Raw genomic sequence first — 20,753 nt, 5'->3', positions numbered from 1 at the left:
ATACCCCCAAAAACTACTTAAGTACTTTCACCACTGATTTTTATGTGCGCTACTTCATCACGCACAGCCTTTTATCAGTAAAAAGTCAGGTTGATTGAAACACATCTCTGATGGGAAAATATGCATATTGTTTTATACAGATAATTGGATGATGAAACTTGCCAGCCAACCAGAAAAGTAAGGCAAAGCAATTCAGGCATTTTTGAAAATCAGGACAATCCATTTCCTGCCAAGAAGCATTATTTTTATAGTTGCAAGCAGTAGACATTTAGAATTAAATGTGAAGTGGAACTTTATACACTGACCAAAAATATAAATGCAACATGCAACACATTCAAAGATTTTACTGAGCAATGTATTTATTTGGTAATTTTTACCTTTATTTAACAAGGCAAGTCAGTTAAGAACAAATTCTTATTTACAATGACGGCCTAACCTGGCCAAACCCGGATGATGCTGGGCCAATTCTGCGCCGCCCTATGGGAAATCAGTCAATTGAAATACATTCATTAGGCCCTAATCTATGGATTCCACATGACTGTTGGTCACAGATACCTTTAAAAAAAAAAGGTAGGGGTGTGGATCAGAAAATCAGTCGGTATCTGGTGTGACCACCTTTTGCCTCATGCAGCGCGACATATCCTTTGCATAGAGTTGATCAGGCTGTTGATTGTGTCCTGTGGAATGTTGTCCCACTCCTCTTCAATGGCTGTGCGAAGGTGCTGAATATTGGCAGGAACTGGAACACGCCGTCGTACACGTGTCTGGTGAGTATGCAGGCCATGGAAGACCTGGGACATTTTCAGCTCTCAGGAATTGTGTATTTGTGTTTGTTTACACTACCGTTCAAAAGTTTGGGGTCACTTAGAAATGTTTTTGAAAGAAAAGCAAATTTTTTTGTCCATTAAAACAACATCAAATTGATCAGAAATACAATGTAGACATTGTTAATGTTGTAAATGACTATTGTAGCTGGAAACGGCAGATTTTTTATGGAATATCTACATAGGTGTACAGAGGCCCATTATTAGCAACCATCGCTCCTGTGTTCCAATGGCATGTTTTGTTAGCTAATCCAAGTTTATCATTTTAAAAGGCTAATTGATCATTAGAAAACCCTTTTGAAATTGTTAGCACAGCTGAAAACTGTTGTACTGATTTAAAGAAGCAATAAAACTGTCCTTCTTTAGACTAGTTGAGTATCTGGAGCATCAGCATTTGTGGGTTTGATTACAGGCTAGAAAAAAATAACCTTCTTCTAAAACTCGTCAGTCTATTCTTTTTCCGAGAAATGAAGGCTATTCCATGCGAAAAATTGCCAAGAAACTGAAGATCTTGTACAATGCTGTGTAATACTCCCTTCACAGAACAGCGCAAACTGGCTCTAACCAGAATAGAAAGAGGAGTGGGAGGCCCCGGTGCACAACTGAGCAAGAGGACAAGTACATTAGAGTGTCTAGTTTGAGAAACAGACGCCTCACAAGTCCTCAACTGGAAACTTTATTAAATAGTACCCTTAAAACACCAGTCTCAACGTCAACAGCAAAGAGGCGACTCCGGGAGGCTGGCCTTCTAGGCAGAGTTGCAAAGAAAAAGCCATATCTCAGACTGGCCAAAAAAGAAAAGATTAAGATGGGCAAAATAACACAGACACTGGACAGAGGAACTCTGCCTATAAGGCCAGCATCCCAGAATCACCTCTTTGCTGTTGACGTTGAGACTTGTATTTTGCGGGTAACATTTAATGAAGCTACCAGTTGAGGCATTCCCCGCTGTTCCATAAAGTGTACTTTATTATATTGATAAAAGTCACCTTGCACGAGAGAGATTTACACGGTTATCAAAACGTCACAACCCTTATTTTAAGTGTCTCTAAAATTCCCTATGGGAAAAATGAATGCTGGAAAAAACGATAGGAACCATTTTCCTGTTTGATCGCTATGTTTTATGGTTATTATGACACCTCCACTGTGGGGTTCTATTAAAATGAGCCCGTCCTCCTATGGCTCCTCCCACCAGGCTGAAACGAGGTGATGGCGGCGGATGAATGGCACGACAATGGGCGTCAGGATCTCCTCACGGTATCTCTGTGCATTCAAATTGCCAAGATGGCGCCGACAGACATGGAAGCTCAGCTTCTAGCTCCTAAGCAACTTTGCAGTATTTTGTTTTTGGTGTAATAACTTTTGGATATCAGAGTGGCGGTAACTCACCAGCACTACAACCAGGAATAGGACTTTCCCGAATTGGATCCTTTGTTCGCACCACCCAGGGCAATTTAACTTATCCCAGAGGCTGCTCCAAGATGCCGTCGGCAGAGAAGTTTTCGGAGTGGACTTCTAGTCTCACTCAGGAGTTGGGCACACCATCCACCGCTTCTGAGTATATTACTCGCTAATGTTCAGTCTCTGGACAATAAAGTAGACGGGCTCAGGGTGAGGATCTCCTTCCAGAGAGACATCAGGGACTGTAACATATTCTGTTTCACGGAATCATGGCTCTTTCCGGATATACTGTCCCCGTCCATACAGCCAGCTGGGTTCTCAGTACATCGCGCAGACAGGAATAAAGAACTCTCTTGGAAGAAGAAGGGCAGTGGTGTATGTTTCACAATTAACCACTCATGGTGTGATTGTGATAACGTACAAAAACTCAAGTCCTTTTGTTCACCTGACCTAGAATACCTCACAATCAAATGCCGACCGTATTACTTCCCAAGATAATTATTTTTGGTTATAGTCATGCCATGTATATTGCCCCTCAAACCTATACGATGACGGCTCTCAAGAAACTACACTGGACTTTATGCAAACTGGAAACCACATATCCTGAGGCTGCATTTATAGTAGCTGGGGATTTTAACAAAGCAAATTTGAGGAAAACGCTACCGAAGTTCTATCAACACATTGATTGTAGTACTCGCGCTGGGAAAACACTCGACCACTGCTATTCTCTCTTCTGGGATGTCTACAAGGCCCTCCCCCACCCTCCCTTTGGCAAATCAGATCACGTCTCCATTTTTCTCCTCCCTTTCGATAGGCAAAAATTCAAACAGGAAGTACCCGTGCTAAGGTCTATTCAACGCTCGTCTGACCAATCAGAATCCATGCTTCAAGATTGTTTTGATCACGTGGACTGGGATATGTTCTGGGTAGCCTCGGATAATAAGATTGATGTATACACAGACACGGTGACTGAGTTCTTCAGGAAGTGTGTAAGGGATGTTGTTCCCACTGTGACTATTAAAACCTACCCAAACCAGAAACTGTGGATAGATGGCAGCATTTGTCCTAAACTGAAAGCACGAACCTCCGCATTTAATCATGGCAAGGTGACTGGGAATATGGTTGAATACAAACAATGTAGTTATTCTCCCGTAAGGCAATCAAACAGGCAAAACGTCAGTACAGAGACAAAGTGGAGTCTCAATTCAACAGCTCAGACATGCGACGTACAGTCAGGTCCATAGATATTTGAACAGTGATACAATTTGCATCATTTTGGCTCTGTACACCACCACAATGGATTTGAAAGGAAACAATCAAGATGTGCTTTAAGTGTAGACTTTCATCTTTAATTTAAGGGTTTTGTCAAAATTATTGTATGAACTGTGTTGGAATTAAAATCATTTTTATACCAATTTTAGCGTCTCAAAAGTAAATGAACAAACTAACAATCGTAAATTAAATTCTGAGTTTTAATTCTTGGTGGCAAATCCTTTGCAGTCAATGACTGCCTGAAGTCTGGAACCCATAGACATCACCAGATGCTGGTTTTCTCCCCTGGTGATGCTCTGCCAGGCCTTTACTGCAGCTGTCTTCAGTTCCTGCTTGTTCTTGTGGCATTTTGCCTTCAATTTTGCCTTCAGCAAGTGAAATGCTTGCTCAATTGGATTCAGGTCAGGTGACTGACTTGGCCATTGCAGAACATTCCACTTATTTCCCTTAAAAAAGTATTGGGTTGTTTTTGCAGTATGCTTCGGGTCATTGTCCATCTGCACTGTGCCGAAGTGCCGTCCAATTAGTTTTGTAGCATTTGGCAGAATCTGAGCAGATAAAATAGCCCTAAACACTTCAGAATTCATCCTGCTGCTTTTGTCAGCAGTCACATCATCAACAAATACAAGGGAACCAGTTCCATTGGCAGACATACATGCCCACGCCACAACACTACCTCCCCCATGCTTCACAGATGAGGTGGTATGCTTCGGATCATGAGCAGTTTCTTCCCTTCTCAATACTCTTCTCTTCCCATCATTCTGGTACAAGTTGATCTTGTACCAGAATGTCTCATCTGTCCATAGGATGTTGTTCCAGAACTGTACAGGCTTTTTTAGATGTTTTTTGACTAAATCTAATCTGGTCTTCCTGTTTTTGAGGCTTACCAATGGTTTACATCTTGTGGTAAACCCACTGTATTTACTCTGGTGAAGTCTTCTCTTGATTGTTGACTTTGACACAGATTCGCCTACATCCTGGAGGGTGTTCTTGATCTGGCCAACTGTTGTGAAGGGGTTTTTCTTCACCAGGGAAATAATTATTCTGTCATCCACCACAGTTGATTTCCGTGGTCTTCCGGGCCTTTTGGTGTTCCTGAGCACAGCAGTGCGGTTTTTCTTTTTTAAGAATGTACCAAATAGTTAATTTGGCTACACCTAATGTTTTTGCTATCTCTGATGGGTTTGTTTAGATTTTTCAGCCTAATGATGGCTTGATTCACTGTCAGTGACAGCTCTTTGGACTTATTGAGGGTTAAAACAACAGATTCCAAATGCCACACTTGAAATCAACTCTATACCTTTTATCTGCTTACTTGTAAATTAACTAATGAGAGAATAACACACATGGGACAGCTGAGCAGCCAATTGTCCAATTACTTTTGGGGGACCACATATAAAAGTGCTGTAATTCCTACACCGTTCAACCGATTTGGATGTAAATACCCTCAAATTAAAGCTTAAAGTCTGCACTTTCAGCTCATATTCATTACTTAGTTTCAACTCCAATATACTGTGGTAGACAGCTAAAATAATAATAACTTGGTAATCACTCAAAATATTTATGGACCTGACTGTATGTGGCAGGGTCTACAGACAATCACGGATTAAACAGGGAAAACCAGTGACGTCGCGAATACCGACGTCTTGCTCCCAGACTAGCCAAACACCTGAGGATAACACAGTGCCATCGATGTGGCCCGCTCCCAAGGACTGTGGGCTCTCCTTCTCCGTGGCCAACGCGAGTAAGACATTTAAGCGTGTTAACCCTTGCAAGGCTGCCGGCCCAGACGGCATCCCTAGCCACGTCCTCAGAGCATGTGCAGACCAGCTGGCTGGAGTGTTTACAGACATATTCAATCTCTCCCTATCCCAGTCTGCTGTCCGCACTTGCTTCAAGATGTCCACCATTGTTCCTGTATTCAAGAAAGCAAAGGTAACTGTACTAAATGACTATCGGCCCGTAGCACTCACTTGTCATCATGAAGAGCTTTGAGAGGCTAGTTAAGGATCAGATCACCTCTACCTTACGTGACACCCTAGAACCACTTCAATTTGCTTACCGCCCCAAAAGATCCACAGATGATGTCATTGCACTGCACACTGCCCTATCCCACCTGGACAAGAGGAATACCTATGTTAGAATGTCATTGACTATAGCTCAGCCTTCAACACCATAGTATTGGCCCAGACATCATCAAGCTTGGGGCCCTGGGTCTGAACCCCGCCCTGTGCAACTGGTTCCGGGACTTCCTGACGGGCCGCCCCCAGGTGGTGAAGGTAGGAAACAACACCTCCACTTCACTAATCCTCAACACAGGGGCCCCACAAGGGTGCGTACTCAGCCCCCTTCTGTACTCCCTGCTCACCCATGACTACGTGGCCACACACGCCTCCAACTCAATCATCAAGTTTGCAGATGACACAACCATAGTAGGCCTGATTACCAACAATGACGAGACAGCCTACAGGGAGGAGGTGAGGGACCTGGCGGAGTGGTGCCAGGAAAATAACCTCTCCCTCAACGTCAACAAAACAAAGGAGCTGATCGTGGTCTTCAGGAAAAAGTAGAGGGAGCACGCCTCTATCCACATTGACGGGGCCGCAGTGGAGAAGGTGGAAAGCTTCAAGTTCCAGACTGTTAAATAGGCATCACTAGCCGGCTACCACCTGGTTACTCAACCCTGCACCTTAGAGACTGCTGCCCTTTATCCATAGACATGGAACACTAGTCACTTTAATAATGTTTACATGCTGCTTTACTCATTTCATATGTATATACTATATTCTATTCTACTGTATTTTAGTCAATGCCACTCCGACATTGCTCATCCTAATATTTATATATTTCTTAATTCCATTATTTTACTTTTAGATTTGTGTGTATTGTTGTGAATTGTTAGATATTACTGCACTGTTGGAGCAAGGAACTCAAGCATTTCGCTACACCCACAATAACATCTGCTAAATATGTGTATGTGACCAATGCAATTTGATAAGATTTGAAAATGCAATTGTGTTCATTGTCTGTAGCTTATTCCTGCCCATACCATAACCCCACCGCCACCATGGGGCACTGTTCACAATGTTGACATCAGCAAACTGCTTGCCCATCTGCACAGTACAGTTGAAACTGGGATTCATCCGTGAAGGGCACACTTCACCAGCGTGCCAGTGGCCATCGAAGGTGAGCATTTCCCCACTGAAGTTGGTTACGATGCCTAACTGCAGTCAGGTCAAGACCCTAGTGAGGATGACAAGTGTGCAGATGAGCTTCCATGAGATGGTTTCTGACAGTTTGTGCAGAAATCCTTTGGTTTCATCACCTGTCCGGTTGGCTGGTCTCAGATGATCCCGCAGGTGAAGAAGCCGGCTTTGGAGGTCCTGGGCTGGCATGGTTACATGTGGTCTGCGGTTGTGAAGCCGGTTGGGCGTATTGCCAAATTCAGTAAAATAACGTTCAAGGTGGTTAATGGTAGAGACATTAACATAAAATTCTCTGTCAACAGCTCTGGTGGACATTCCTGCAGTCAGCGTGCCAATTGTATTGTGTGACAAAACTGCACATTTTAGAGTGGCCTTTTATTGTCCCCAGCACAAGGTGCACCTGTGTAATGATCACGCTGTTTAACCCACTTCTTGATATGCCACACCTGTCAGGTGAATGGATTATCTTGGCAAAGGAGAAATGCTCACTAACAGGGATGTGTGCCCAAAATTAGAGAGAAATAAGCTCTATGTGCATATGGAACATTTCTAGGATCTTTTATTTCAGCACATGGGACCAACACTTTACATGTTGTGTATCTATCTGGCCGACCGGACCAATTTGGCCGGACATACCTATCTTGACGGCCGGACAGACCTAGCTGTCTGGCCGGCCGAATCTAGCAAGATAGGTCTGTCCAGATTGGTAGGTCCGGCTGGCCAGATAAATTGGTCCGGCTGGCCGGCCAGATACAGTGCATTCTGAAAGTATTCAGACCCCTTGACTTTTCCTACATTTTGTTACATTACAGCCTTATTCTGAAATGGATTTTCATCCTCAACAATCTACACAATACTCCATAATGACAAGACACGTGCCCTACGAGGTCCGGAAGCCGCTGGTCTTCTGTTCGACCTGGTGTCCCAGGTCTAAACCAGTCCCTGATTAGAGTGAAACAATAAAAAAAATGCAATGGAACTGGCTTCGAGGTCCAGAGTTGAGTTTGAGGGGTCTATGGTGTTTGAGATGATGGAGTTGATGTGTACCATAACCAGCCTTTCAAAGCCCTTCATGATTACAGATGTGAGTGATGCAGGGCGGTAGTCATTGTGGCAGGTAGCCTTAGAGTTGTTGGGAACAGAAATGATGTCGGTCAGCTTGAGACGTGGGGATTACAGACTGGGACAAGGAGAGGTTGAAAATGAACGCGAATATCCCTACCAATTGTTCTGCGCACGCACTGAGAACACACCCTGGAATACCGTCCGGCCCCGCGGCCTTGCAAGTGTTGACCTGATTGAAAGTCTTACTCACGTCGGCCTCGAAGAGCGAGATCACCCAGTCCCCTGGTTCGGCGGGGGCCCTAATGCATGGCCCCGGTGTTATTTTTGTCGAAACATGCATAAAATGCATTGAATTCGTCTGGTAGTGAGGCATAGTTTGGCAGATCATGGCTGGGTCTTCCTTTGTAATCCGTAATGGAACGTAGTCCCTGCCACATGCTGTGGGAGTCAGAGCCTGTGTAATAGGATTCCACCTGGTTCCTATTGTTCTTTTGCTTGTTTGATGGCTCTCCAGAGGTCGTAGCAGGACTTCTTGTACTTGTTTGTGTCCTCAGCAGTAGCCTAGGAGTTGCCTTTGATAGCCCGGTGTGTGGTAGCCCTGTCCCTTATTTTAGCACCAACCTCTGTGTTAATCCAGGGCTTTTGATTGGGGGAAGCAGTGAACCTTCACTGTGGGGACAATGCCGGCGATGCATTTCCTAATGAAGCCTGTGATGGAGGTGGTTAGCTCGTCGACGCTATTGGCGGAGTCCTGGAACATGTTCCAGTCAGCGTTAGCAAAGCAACATTTTTCTATAGAGCACGTCACAGGTACTTCCTGTTTGAGCTTCTGCTTGTAGACAGGAAGCAGGAGTATATAGTCATGATCTGATTTGCCGAAGGGGGGGTGGGGGACGAGGGAGGACCTTGTATGCTTGCTTGTGGGTAGAGTAATATTGGTCTAGGACTTTATTGCCCCTAGTGGCGAAGGAGACGTGTTTAGCAAAGTTGAGTTGGAGCTCAGCAGCCATACAATACGGTGCAATCTTGTTTTTTTGTATGTAGCCTATACTTTAGGCTATTTACCTTTTAATGCAATCATCTGTGTTTTAATTTTAAGCATATTTTTATTGTTTGCTTTTTGTAACAATGGCAAAGACATTGTCAATTTTGTATTTGTAGTCAACTTCATTTTGACGTTATCGGCAGTCACAGAGAGACAGATAAACATTTTGAATCTATGTTTTGCGGAGATCTTCTGTTTATAAAGTGACGCGGTAGGGAAAACACGCATCTAACGACACACTTAGCGGTTCTAGGAAGGGTCTGAGGCAGGCGGTAAACAACAAGCGTTTTTAAGTGCAACTTTAATAACAAGGGTTTTGGGAAACAGCTCTGAGATTTAACGATGCACAGACGAAGATTCTATCGATGAACTTAGCCTTAAGATGCTTTAGGGAAACCGGGCTCTGGTTAGGTTAGGCTGGGGCCTGTTCAGGAAGACCTATTCCATCCAATTAAATGATTCTACCCTCCTTTTTTTTTTAAGACAAAGAAATGCTTCACACAGATATTTGTTCTCTAAAGTCCATGATAAGAGAATCATGTCTACTCTGCCTTTACATTTCTATCTGCACCGCTCAGAATGTTTCCACCACCCGAGTAAGCCCCTGTTCTCATTTTGCTCTGTCATCATCCACTCATGAGCAGTTCATCACATGCAAATCAATTTGTGTGTTTGTGTCATATGTGTTCCTGATGAAGAGGGCATGAGGTTGTTATGGCATGGTATGGCTTGGCTAAGGACAGAGATGATTTATGATACAGGCCTTGCTAAGGACTGTCTGGCTGGCATCACGAGTGTGCTCTGCAGCAGAGCGAGATAATTGACCAATTAAAGTACAGACACTGAGATGGGAATAGTAAGCCACTCTGGCAATGTTTTGTCTGGATTTTATCATTGCTTATTACACCATTATCCAACTCTACTGCCCCTGTTTATTTGTATATATTTTTTTCTCTGGCAAATTATAGCTGATGAACAGATCCTCCTTGCAAGTGTTTATTTTATTTGATCTTAACCTGTTAACTCCACTCACTAACCTGTCAGTCTAAGCTCTGCCCTCTGGGCTTTCACCCAACCAATCACATTTGTTCTACCAATGCCCTGGAGCCAATATTCTGCCCTCAGAATATTTTTTCACATAATTCATGCTAATGTTGTGTTGTTAAGCTAGCGCCCAACTGACTCCCATTCACTCCTTAAGAGTGCACTCTTTGACCCAGAATGCACTGCAGGGCCTATTGAAAATGGTTGCGCTCAGACGTTGCATGCATCAACCAATGGTTGCATGCCTTGTCATCGACTAGCAATCTGTCCAGATTGCAATAACATATGTGGTTAGCTGATATATAAAATACCTATCCAGATGATTTAGCAACTCCCCTTTTCTTAATCTTTCTGGCCGGGATTCAATCCGATCGCGCTGTGAGACAATGCAGCTTAATATGTAAAATGCCTATCCAGGCGTTGTAAGATCTGGCATGCGTCAGCAATATCTGAGCAGGGGAACGCAACCAATGAATGGTAAGCATTCTCATGGCTAATTGAGGTCAGGTGCATCCTGTTTCCATTGATCATCATTGAGATGTTTCTACAACTTGGAGTCCACCTGGGGTAAATTCAATTTATTGGACATGATTTGGGAAGGCACTTACATGTCTATATAAGGTCCCACCGTTGACAGTGCATGCCAGAGCAAAAACCAAGCCACGAAGTGGAAGGAATTGTCTGTAGAGCTCCGAGATTGGATCGTGTCGAGGCACAGATCTGGGGAAGGATACCAAAAAAAATTCTGCAGCATCGAAGGTCCCCAAGAACAGTGGCCTCAATCATTCTTAAATGGAAGAAGTTTGGAACCACCAAGACTCTTCCTAGAGCTGGCCGCCTGGAAAACTGAGCAATCAGGGGAGAAGGGCCTTGGTCAGGGTGGTGACCAAGAACCCGATGATCTCTCTGACAGAGCTCCAGAGTTCCTCTGTGGAGATGGGAGAACCTTCCAGAAGGACAACCATCTCGGCAACATTCCACCAACCAGGCCTTTATGGAAGCTATTCCTCAGTAAAAGGCACATGACAGCTTGCTTGGAGTTTGCCAAAAGACACAAAGGACTGATTATGAGAAACAAGATTCTCTGGTCTGATGAAACCAAGATTGAACTCTTTGGCCTGAATGCCAAGTGTCACATCTGGAGGAAACCTGGCACCATCCCTATAGTGAAGCATGTTTTTTTTCAGCAGCAGGGACTGGGAGACTAGTCAGGATCGAGGGAAAGATGAGCAGAGCAAAGTACAGAGAGATCCTTGATGAAATCCTGCTCCAGAGAGTTCAGAACCTCAGACTGTGGAAAGGTTAACCTTCCAACAGGACAACAACCCTAAGCACACAGCCAAGACAATGCAGGAGTGGCTTCGGGACAAGTCTCTGAATGTCCTTGAGTGGCCCAGCCAGAGCTCGGGCTTGAACCTGATCGAACATCTCTGGAGACCTGAAAATAGCTGTGCAGCGACACTCCCCATCCAACCTGACAGAGCTTGAGAGAAACTCCCCAAATACAGGTGTACCAAGTTTTTGTAGCGTCATACCCAAGAAGACTCAAGGCTGTAATTGCTGCCAAAGGTGCTTCAACAAAGTACTGAGTAAAGGGTTTGAATACTTATGTAAATGTAATTTCCTTATGTGCAAACATTTCTAAAAGGTTTTTGCTTTGTCATTATGGGGTATTGTGTGTAGATTGAGAAAATATACATGATACATTTTAGAAAAATTCAAGGGGTCTGAATACTTTCCGAATGCACTGTGCATGTTGGGAGGAGACAGTGACTGATTAGGCGCAGAACACCAAATACTTATAAAACAGTTCCATATTTATTGCAAAATATTTTCGGACAGAATACAACTGAACAAACACGTCAACGTTGGAGGAATGGACAGTAAGGCCAACATCAGAACTCCAAGTGCTGTACACACAAATAGTAACATTTCTTGCTTAAATAGTATATGTAGTTCTCATAGCAAACCTCTTGTAGTACATTTCCAAACCTCCTGGCTCTCCTAAAGAATTGTTTTTACCTGTGTACAGAGAATACTCACATGACCCAATGTAGGACACCAGATGACAATCTTTAATGATCATAAAGACTCTCAATTCATTAAAATTATAAAATAAAGTTTTGGCTCCAATTTTTTTTCTTCTTCTTTAATATCAGTTGTCATTGAGAAGCTGGGAAAGAGAGACTGGGTGCCGTCTCATGACACCCTATTCCCCATGTAGTGCACTACTTTTTTAGTACCCTGCAGCCTGTTGTCCAAACTCCATAGCATACTCACAATATGCTCTTGCGCTTTTGCCCAAATAGTACATAGCTATGATAGTTTTGCGAGACAAAATCAACATAGGGAGCCACAATAGTGCTATTCAATTATTTCAAAACAACTTGAACATTGATAACGGCTAGAGCATTATATCTAGATGAACTAGGCTGTGCAGTCCTGTGCACATCCTTTTAAAGATTTGGCACTGGTGTAGTAGTACTTAGAGTAAACCTTACTTTCCCCCTCTTGTGCCCTCTCTCACATCTTTACAACCTTTCCACAAAAAGGCAGAGTAAGACGGGTTACATTTTTTCTGACATTCAAAATGTACATCTTAATTGGCTTACCGAAAGCTAGGATCTACAAAACCCCTGTCACTGGAAGTTAACAATAGAAAAATCAAATAGATCATTTTTTAAAAACACATAAGCCCTTTGGAAAACAAACCAAAAAATACAAAGGATGATGTACAATCCAAAATGCTTTGCCAAACAGACTGGGGAGGGTTTCTTCTAAGTAGGCTGAATATGATGCGAGACAGGTAACTACAGATGCACAGTTCCACATTTTTTTAGCCATGTCTAATTCAATGTTTACAATACTGTTTGAGAAAAAAAATACATTACAAGAGTCCAAAGGCTGCCAAAAGTCCACATTGTGACAAAATAAAGAACAAGCATATACATAATTTTTCTGGCTCAGCTTTTATAGAGGTTTACACACCTCGATTGACCAACAATCCTTTCTGTTCTGTATTGGAGGAGTTATCTTCCTCTATCCAAAGGACACCAAGGCTTCCAGAAATCAAAAGCAATTCTGTCCGCAAGAGTCCAAAGTTGACCTAAACTCAATGACAAACCTTTCTGCACCACCCAATTGGCTGAGCCCTGTCTGAGGCTGAGTGTGATGATGCTAGCAAGCGGATGGGCAGCTAACGCACTTGCTGGGCAGTACAACGCTACGCTACGCTAGACGCTGAGGAGACGGACAGAGGCGCTCAGGTTCAGACAACAACAGACACGGGCTTCGTTCATGCTTTTTATACAAATCTAAAAAGAACAATAGGTATCTGGGTGATGGTATAAGGAAAATGACTTGCACTGCGACGTCTGACAAATAAGTCTTTCCTTTCTTTTAAAGCAACACGCAAACCTCTCTCTACAATGGTGTATTTCAACATTAATTTCATACCAAAAGCAAGAAAGGTATGTTGGGTTGAAGTGAACTCATCCACAAATCTATTCTGCTATAAAACAGTCCAAGCAGTTGTTTTACCATACAGTGGGGGAAAAAAGTATTTGATCCCCTGCTGATTTTGTACGTTTGCCCACTTACAAAGAAATGATCAGTCTATAATTTTAATGGTAGGTTTATTTGAACAGTGAGAGACAGAATAACAACAAAAAAATCCAGAAAAAGGTCAGACGTTTCTTGTAGTTGGCCACCAGGTTTGCACACATCTCAGGAGGGATTTTGTCCCACTCCTCTGCAGATCTTCTCCAAGTCATTAAGGTTTCGAGGCTGACGTTTGGCAACTCGAACCTTCAGCTCCCTCCACAGATTTTCTATGGGATTAAGGTCTGGAGACTGGCTAGGCCACTCCAGGACCTTAATGTGCTTCTTCTTGAGCCACTCCTTTGTTGCCTTGGCCGTGTGTTTTGGGTCATTGTCATGCTGGAATACCCATCCACGACCCATTTTCAATGCCCAGGCTGAGTGAAGGATGTTATCACCCAAGATTTGACGGTACATGGCCCCGTCCATTGTCCCTTTGATGCGGTGAAGTTGTCCTGTCCCCTTAGCAGAAAAACACCCCCAAAGCATAATGTTTCCACCTCCATGTTTGACGGTGGAGATGGTGTTCTTGGGGTCATAGGCAGCATTCCTCCTCCTCCAAACACGGCGAGTTGAGTTGATGCCAAAGAGCTCCATTTTGGTCTCGTCTGACCACAACACTTTCACCAGTTGTCCTCTGAATCATTCAGATGTTCATTGGCAAACTTCAGACGGGCATGTATATGTATTCTTGAGCAGGGGGACCTTGCGGGCGCTGCAGGATTTCAGTCCTTCACGGCGTAGTGTGTTACCAATTGTTTTCTTGGTGACTATGGTCCCAGCTGCCTTGAGATCATTGACAAGATCCTCCCGTGTAGTTCTGGGCTGATTCCTCACCGTTCTCATGATCATTGCAACCCCACGAGGTGAGATCTTGCATGGAGCCCCAGGCCGAGGGATATTGACAGTTCTTTTGTGTTTCTTCCATTTGTGAATAATCGCACCAAATGATGTCACCTTCTCACCAAGCTGCTTGGCGATGGTCTTGTAGCCCATTCCAGCCTTGTGTAGGTCTACAATCTTGTCCCTGACATCCTTGGAGAGCACTTTGGTCTTGGCCATGGTGGAGAGTTTGGAATCTGATTGATTGATTGCTTCTGTGGACAGGTGTCTTTTTTACAGGTAACAAGCTGCGGTTAGGAGCACTCCCTTTAAGAGTGTGCTCCTAATCTCAGCTCGTTACCTGTATAAAAGACACCTGGGAGCCAGAAATCTTTCTGATTGAGAGGGGGTCAAATACTTATTTCCCTCATTAAAATGCAAATCAATTTATAACATTTTGACATGCATTTTTCTGGATATTTTTGTTGTTATTCTGTCTCTCACTGTTCAAATAAACCTACCATTAAAATTATAGACTGATCCTTTCTTTATCAGTGGGCAAACGTACATAATCAGCAGGGGATCAAATACTTTTCCCCCCCACTGTATATCTACAAGTCCCTTAGTAAATGCACACCAAATTGTCAGAAGGCTCTAATGTAAAAACGTTTGACAAAAACAAAACATTCCACAACCGTTTTCATACTAGAAGTGTTTCAATGAATCAGGACCCTGAGTAGAGAAGACATAGGCTTGGGTGAAATTACAACAGAAATCCTTTTTTTGTTGATCAAACACCATAAATAATATGACTTTAGCTAAATAGAAACACCTTCAGACATTAATAACTCAGTACTAATTACGGGTACTCTTAAAACCACACGTAACCAAACCCACAACAAAGTCTTCATCTTAGAATATGCATGTACTCATGCATATAGTGTGGATTTTCCTCTTACGTATGTACGGCAAGCGGGAGGGGCTATACAGAGGAGCCTTTAGTTATACCATCACCCTCTGGGGACTAACACAGATTACAAAGAGCTTCATACGAAGGACAGCAAACATAATACACAGGATTCAAGACAGGGAGATGGACAGTTCTCTGCAGCCTTGTAAACAGGGGAGGCAAGACAGGCAAACGGGGTGCAATCAAATGGGGAATAATAGACATCCTCTTAGAGCAGCACAGGTGAGGGCCTATTCAGATGGACATCCTCCCTGGTTCGTAGGGACATCCTCCTTGTTCAACAATATGAGTGGAGCTTGTGGCACCACCACCTCCTCCTGATGTAACCGGCTGTGGCTGCTGGTCACTGGGGGCCACGGAGAAAGCATTGCAGAGCCTTTCAGGGGCAGCGGCTGGATTTTTCCATGCAGAAATGGGCAACAACAAAAAACGAAATAAATCAGAGCAAATGGAACGAAACACAGAGGGACCTAACTGAATTTTTCAAATAGAAACTCTAGTGTGTTTTTCTGTTTGGAGTAAACAGTTTCTGTGGCAAAACGTTTTGCAACAGACAAAATGTTTTGCAACAGAATCGGCGTAATGATAACACCCCTGGCGCAACTTCATGAAACAGAACACAACAGAGCGCAGCGGCTGAGCCAGGATGGACGAGCAAGTGGCTTATCCCAAAGGACTGAGGAGCAGACTGAACGACTAACGGACAACAAAAGAAAACGGGCAACAAGCTGACCACCCCTGGGCCACTTCATGGGGGGTGGGGTGGGAAGTTCGGCGGAGGACGGGGGCCTGGGTCAGACGAAGAGCTGAATGCGCTCGCGGATGGTCTGCCTGCAGATGGGGCATGTCTTGAGGGCGGCGCTGCAGTCGATGCAGGAGGCGTGGCCACACTGAAAGACCAGCTTGATGTGGTTGTCGATGCAGATGGGGCAGGTGATGCGCTCCTCCATCTGGCGGTAGCGCGACTGCAGCTGCTCCAGCAGGTTGTGCTGCTCCGAGTCCGGGCTGCAGTCCACCTCTGTCTGGTCTGGAGAGAGAGGAGGGGGATACATGTCATTCACTTCACCATTTAACATCACACTCCACTAAAAGGTATTGTGATCTGTACTAGTATTATCAGGAAATATATTCATGTTGTAGCTTCTATTTATCAATTACGACCAATGCCCCTCACCGACACACATCAGAAAAAAAGAAAGGGCTTCTAGTCATCTGTTGTACATTACCTTGTCTTATTTTCTTGGTGATCGTGACCTGGCATTTGATGCATTTCTTCATTCGATGAGCACACTCTGGAGAGATTAGGGAGAGGCACAAGGAGTTACTTCAGTTCCCAAACATCAAGATCTTGTGGGAACACCAAGACTGGTTTCTTAGATACTGATTAAACCTAGTCCTGGACTAAAACCACTTCCAATGGATACATTTTAGTCCATGGCTAGTCTTAATGCTCCAGCTGCCCCACACACATTCTTTCTTGCACGGACACACACCCCCCCCCCATCTACCTTCGCAGGCGACGCTGTGCTGGCAGGGGCAGAAGAGGACGAGCAGCGCCAGCTCTGAGCAGATGAGACACTCGCTGGGCCCCGGCAGGACGGGCATGGCCAGGTTAGTCATGGTATTGGGCGTGGTGTGGACCCGCCGCAGGCTGGTGCTGCTCAGTGACGTGCCGCACGTGATGGCCTGCAGCCGCTGCAACCTGGAGGAACGGATGGATGAAAGACTGATTGGTACACATAGTGTACGATAGGATTTGTTCTCTTATCTTCTTTGTTTTGGTTAGTTATTTGTTCTCATCTTTCCACTTCTTTTAAAGCCCATTTACAGTGGCAAAGAAAAAGTATGTGAACACTTGGAATTACCTGGATTTCTGCATAAATTGTTCATTAAATTTGATCTGATCTTCATCTAAATCACAACAATACACAAACAGTGTGCTTAAATTACGAACACAAATTATTGTATTCTTTTTAATCTATATTGAAATCATAATTTAAACATTCACAGTGTAGGTTGTAAAAAGTATGTGAACCCCTAGGCTAATGACTAGGGTTAAAAAAGTATCTCTAAAAGCCTTGGTGTCCATGGTAAGATAAATTGTCTATAAATGGAGAAAGTTCAGCACTGTTGCTACTCTCCCTAGGAGTGGCCGTCTTGCAAAGATGACTGCAAGAGCACAGCGCAGAATGCTAAGAAGACTCCTAGGTTAAGAAGAATCCTAGAGTGTCAGCTAAAGAATTACAGAAATCTCTGGAATATGCTAACATCTCTGTTGACGAGTCTACGATACATAAAACACTAAACAAGAATGGTGTTCATGGGAGGACACCACGGAAGAAGCCACTGCTGTCCAAAAAAACCCCATTGCTGCACGTCTGAAGTTTGCGAAAGTGCACCTGGATATTCCACAGTGCTACTGGTAAAATATTCTGTGGGTAGATGAAAATAAACTTGAGTTGTTTGGAAGGAACACAACACTATGTGTGGAGAAAAAAATGTCACAGCACACCAACATCAAAACTTCATCCCGACTGTAAACTATGTGTGGAGGGAGCATCATGGTTTTGGGCTGCTTTGCTGCCTCAGGGCTTGGACAGCTTGCTATCATCGACAGAAAAATGAATTCCAAAGTTTATCAAGACATTTTGCAGGAGAAAGTTAGGCTATTTGTCCGCCAATTGAAGCTCAACAGAAGTTGGGTGAAGCAACAGGACAACGACCCAAAACACAGAAGTAAATCAACAACAGAATGGTTTCAACAGAAGAAAATAAACCTTCTGAAGTGGCCCAGTCAGAGTCCTAACCTCAACCCGAATGAGATGCTGTGACATGACCTCAAGAGAGCAGTTTACACCAGACATCCCATGAATACTGCTGAACTGCAAGAGTTTAGTAAAAAATAATGTTTTGTAAAAAGGTCTGATCCGCAACTACAGAAAACGTTTGGTTGAGGTTATTGCTGCCAAAGGAGGGTCAACCAGCTATTAAATCCAAGGGTTCACATACTTTTCCCACACTGCACTGTGAATGTTTGCACGGTGTGTTCAATAAAGACATGAAAACGTATAATTGTTTGTGTGTTATTAGTTTAAGCAGACCGTGTTTGTCTATTGTTGTGAAAGAAATGTTATGACCAATTTATGCAGAAATCCACATATTTCCAAAGGGTTCACATACTTTTCCTTGCCACTGTATGTCTGATTGGGGCCTTAATCTCCAGGCTGACCCTTCATAGCAATGAGTGTAAAAGGTGCTGTTATAATAGTAGAACCATTAAGGACCATACAGTCAGCTAGTCAGTAGTTGTACATACCGCTGCTTCTCAGAGAAGCTCTTGATGAGCTGCAGCACAGCTGTGTCAGCTACCAGGTCTAGCGGGCTCTTGCCCTTGTGGTTAGCGTAGTTGATGTTGGCGCCCTCCTGTGCCAGGAAACAGGCAATGGCTGCGCCCACGCTCAGCTCCGTGTTACCCATCAGCCCAGAGCTGCTCAGCTACACAGGAGGGAGGGAGGAGGAGAGTTGAGTTCTGGCGAGCCTTTATTCTTGTAAATTAAAGGAATCACATGAGAGTCAAAGCTGCACACACAGGATATGAGAGAGTCAGACAGAAAGTACAGTGTACAACAACCACAACAAGATTACTGGGGACGTCAGATGACACTAAAAACGAGTAATTGCTAATTAATATCAATTAAGCAATAATCTTCTAGTAATCAGTGGCACGTCAGATGCAAGCTGCCCACCTGTTTACTACCTGTAGCCTAGTGGTTAGAGCGTTGGACGAGTAACCGAAAGGTAAAAATGTGTCGTTCTGCCCCTGAACAAGGCAGTTAACCCACTGTTCCTAGGCTGTTATTGAAAATAAGAATTTGTTCTTAACTGACTTGCCTGGTTAAATAAATGTTTTTTTAATTTTTTTACAATTAAAAAAAAATGCAAAGGGGACGTCTGGTCCTCGTACAGACTATAGTACAGCAAGGGGGTGACGTCACTAAACCCAATGCACCCCAGCTGGAGAAAGACAAGCCCAAATCGAATCAAATCCAGAACTCCCTTCCTTTGCTGACAATGTGAATACAGGGTACTTAGACTAGCCACCTTAAGTACAGTGTGTTTTTCCCCTATCCAAAATGGCTTGGCGGATGGCCAGCATGAGCGCTATTTGAGCGCTGCAGTGTTTGGGGTCATGCCGATACCCTTTGGCGGTGCCAGTGGCAGCAGCTGCCAGAACACAGTGCTGATGATTTGCATTAACCGACCTAGCTAATAGAAGGAAAACATTTTTTAAACAGACCTGTGTATGACAATTGAGAGGTGAGGAGTGATTGTGCCTATTTGAAGCTAGGGAAGATGATTAGATACACTATTAGGCTAAGGAGAATTCATTTTTCTCTCAGTGATTTAATGTCTCATTCAAAACTAGGTCTCTCCCTTATTTTGGTCTCCCCTTCTCTTCCTGTCACGACTCTTTTTGCATAATTTCTCTTGCACCACCCAAGAATCAAGAAAAATCACACCCTTCCTCATAGTCTTACCTGGCAGTACAGCGAGGATGATGACGAGCCCGGGCCCCCCTCTCCTCTCTCCTGCGTGGTGGTCGTGGTGCTGGTGGTGGCGGGGGTGAGTGTGGCGTTGGCCAGCTGCGGGCGGCTGAGGGCGACGTGCATGGCCGTGTCCCCATCCTCGTCCTCCACATTGACGTCCGCGCCCTCGACCACTAGCAGCTGCACCAGGTCCCCGTGGCCCTGCATCACCGCCAGTTGCAGCGGCGTCTGATTGCGGTTGTTGCGGATATTGACGTCACAGCGGCCCTGTGAGAGGGTGGGTGAGAGAAAGTTAGTTGGGATGTTCCTTTTGAAGCTTAAAAAGGTACAAGTGCATTGAATATAACCTTGTTGGCCATCTTTGGGTGTTGCTATCATTTTTCCTTTTTTGAAAGACTCAGAAGGTACCAATGTTACATTGCATGCATTTGCTTTTACGTAGATATCTTGTGACTGCAAAATCAAAAATCAAAAGTATCAGTCAATATCTGGTGTGGCCACCAGCTGCATTAAGTACTGCAGTGCATCTCCTCCTCGTGGACTGCACCAGATTTGCCAGTTTTTACTATGAGATGTTACCCCACTCTTCCACCAAGGCACCTGCAAGTTCCCGGACATTTCTGGGGGGAATAGCCCTATCCCTCACCCTCCGATCCAACAGGTCCCAGACGTGCTCAATGGGATTGAAATCCGGGCTCTTAGCTGGCCAACAAGCCCTCAGTCCAGCCTCTCTCAGCCTATTGCGGACAGTCTGAGCACTGATGGAGGGATTGTGCATTCCTGGTGTAACTCGGGCAGTTGTTGCCATCCTGTACCTGTCCCGCAAGTGCGATGTTCGGATGTACCGATCCTGTGCAGGTGTTGTTACACGTGGTCTGCCACTGCGAGGACGATCAGCCGTCCTGTCTCCCTGTAGCGCTGTCTTGGGCGTCTCACAGTACGGGCATTGCATTTTAT

The 20,753-nt window shown here is 44.3% G+C and overlaps 1 protein-coding gene across 4 annotated transcripts in view; it reads right to left on the bottom strand.

The window, feature by feature from the left end:
* Nucleotides 1-15,545: 15,545 nt before the first annotated feature.
* LOC106572005 (E3 ubiquitin-protein ligase MIB2) overlaps nucleotides 15,546-20,753 on the bottom strand; it is a 100,668-nt gene continuing 95,460 nt past the window's right edge. For all 4 annotated transcript variants that reach the window (XM_014145695.2, XM_014145696.2, XM_014145694.2 and 1 more), the window contains 5 exons: nucleotides 19,788-20,063; nucleotides 18,566-18,744; nucleotides 16,758-16,951; nucleotides 16,476-16,541; nucleotides 15,546-16,276 (listed from right to left, as the gene is read on the bottom strand). In XM_014145695.2, coding sequence (XP_014001170.1) covers nucleotides 16,044-16,276; nucleotides 16,476-16,541; nucleotides 16,758-16,951; nucleotides 18,566-18,744; nucleotides 19,788-20,063 — 948 coding nt within the window. In that variant the 3' untranslated portion in view covers nucleotides 15,546-16,043. The remainder of the gene's footprint in view (nucleotides 16,277-16,475; nucleotides 16,542-16,757; nucleotides 16,952-18,565; nucleotides 18,745-19,787; nucleotides 20,064-20,753) is intronic.

The sequence above is a fragment of the Salmo salar genome, chromosome ssa15 (assembly GCF_905237065.1).
Source record: "Salmo salar chromosome ssa15, Ssal_v3.1, whole genome shotgun sequence".
Classification (NCBI taxonomy): domain Eukaryota; kingdom Metazoa; phylum Chordata; class Actinopteri; order Salmoniformes; family Salmonidae; genus Salmo; species Salmo salar.
This window is presented reverse-complemented; position numbering and strand designations above follow the sequence as displayed.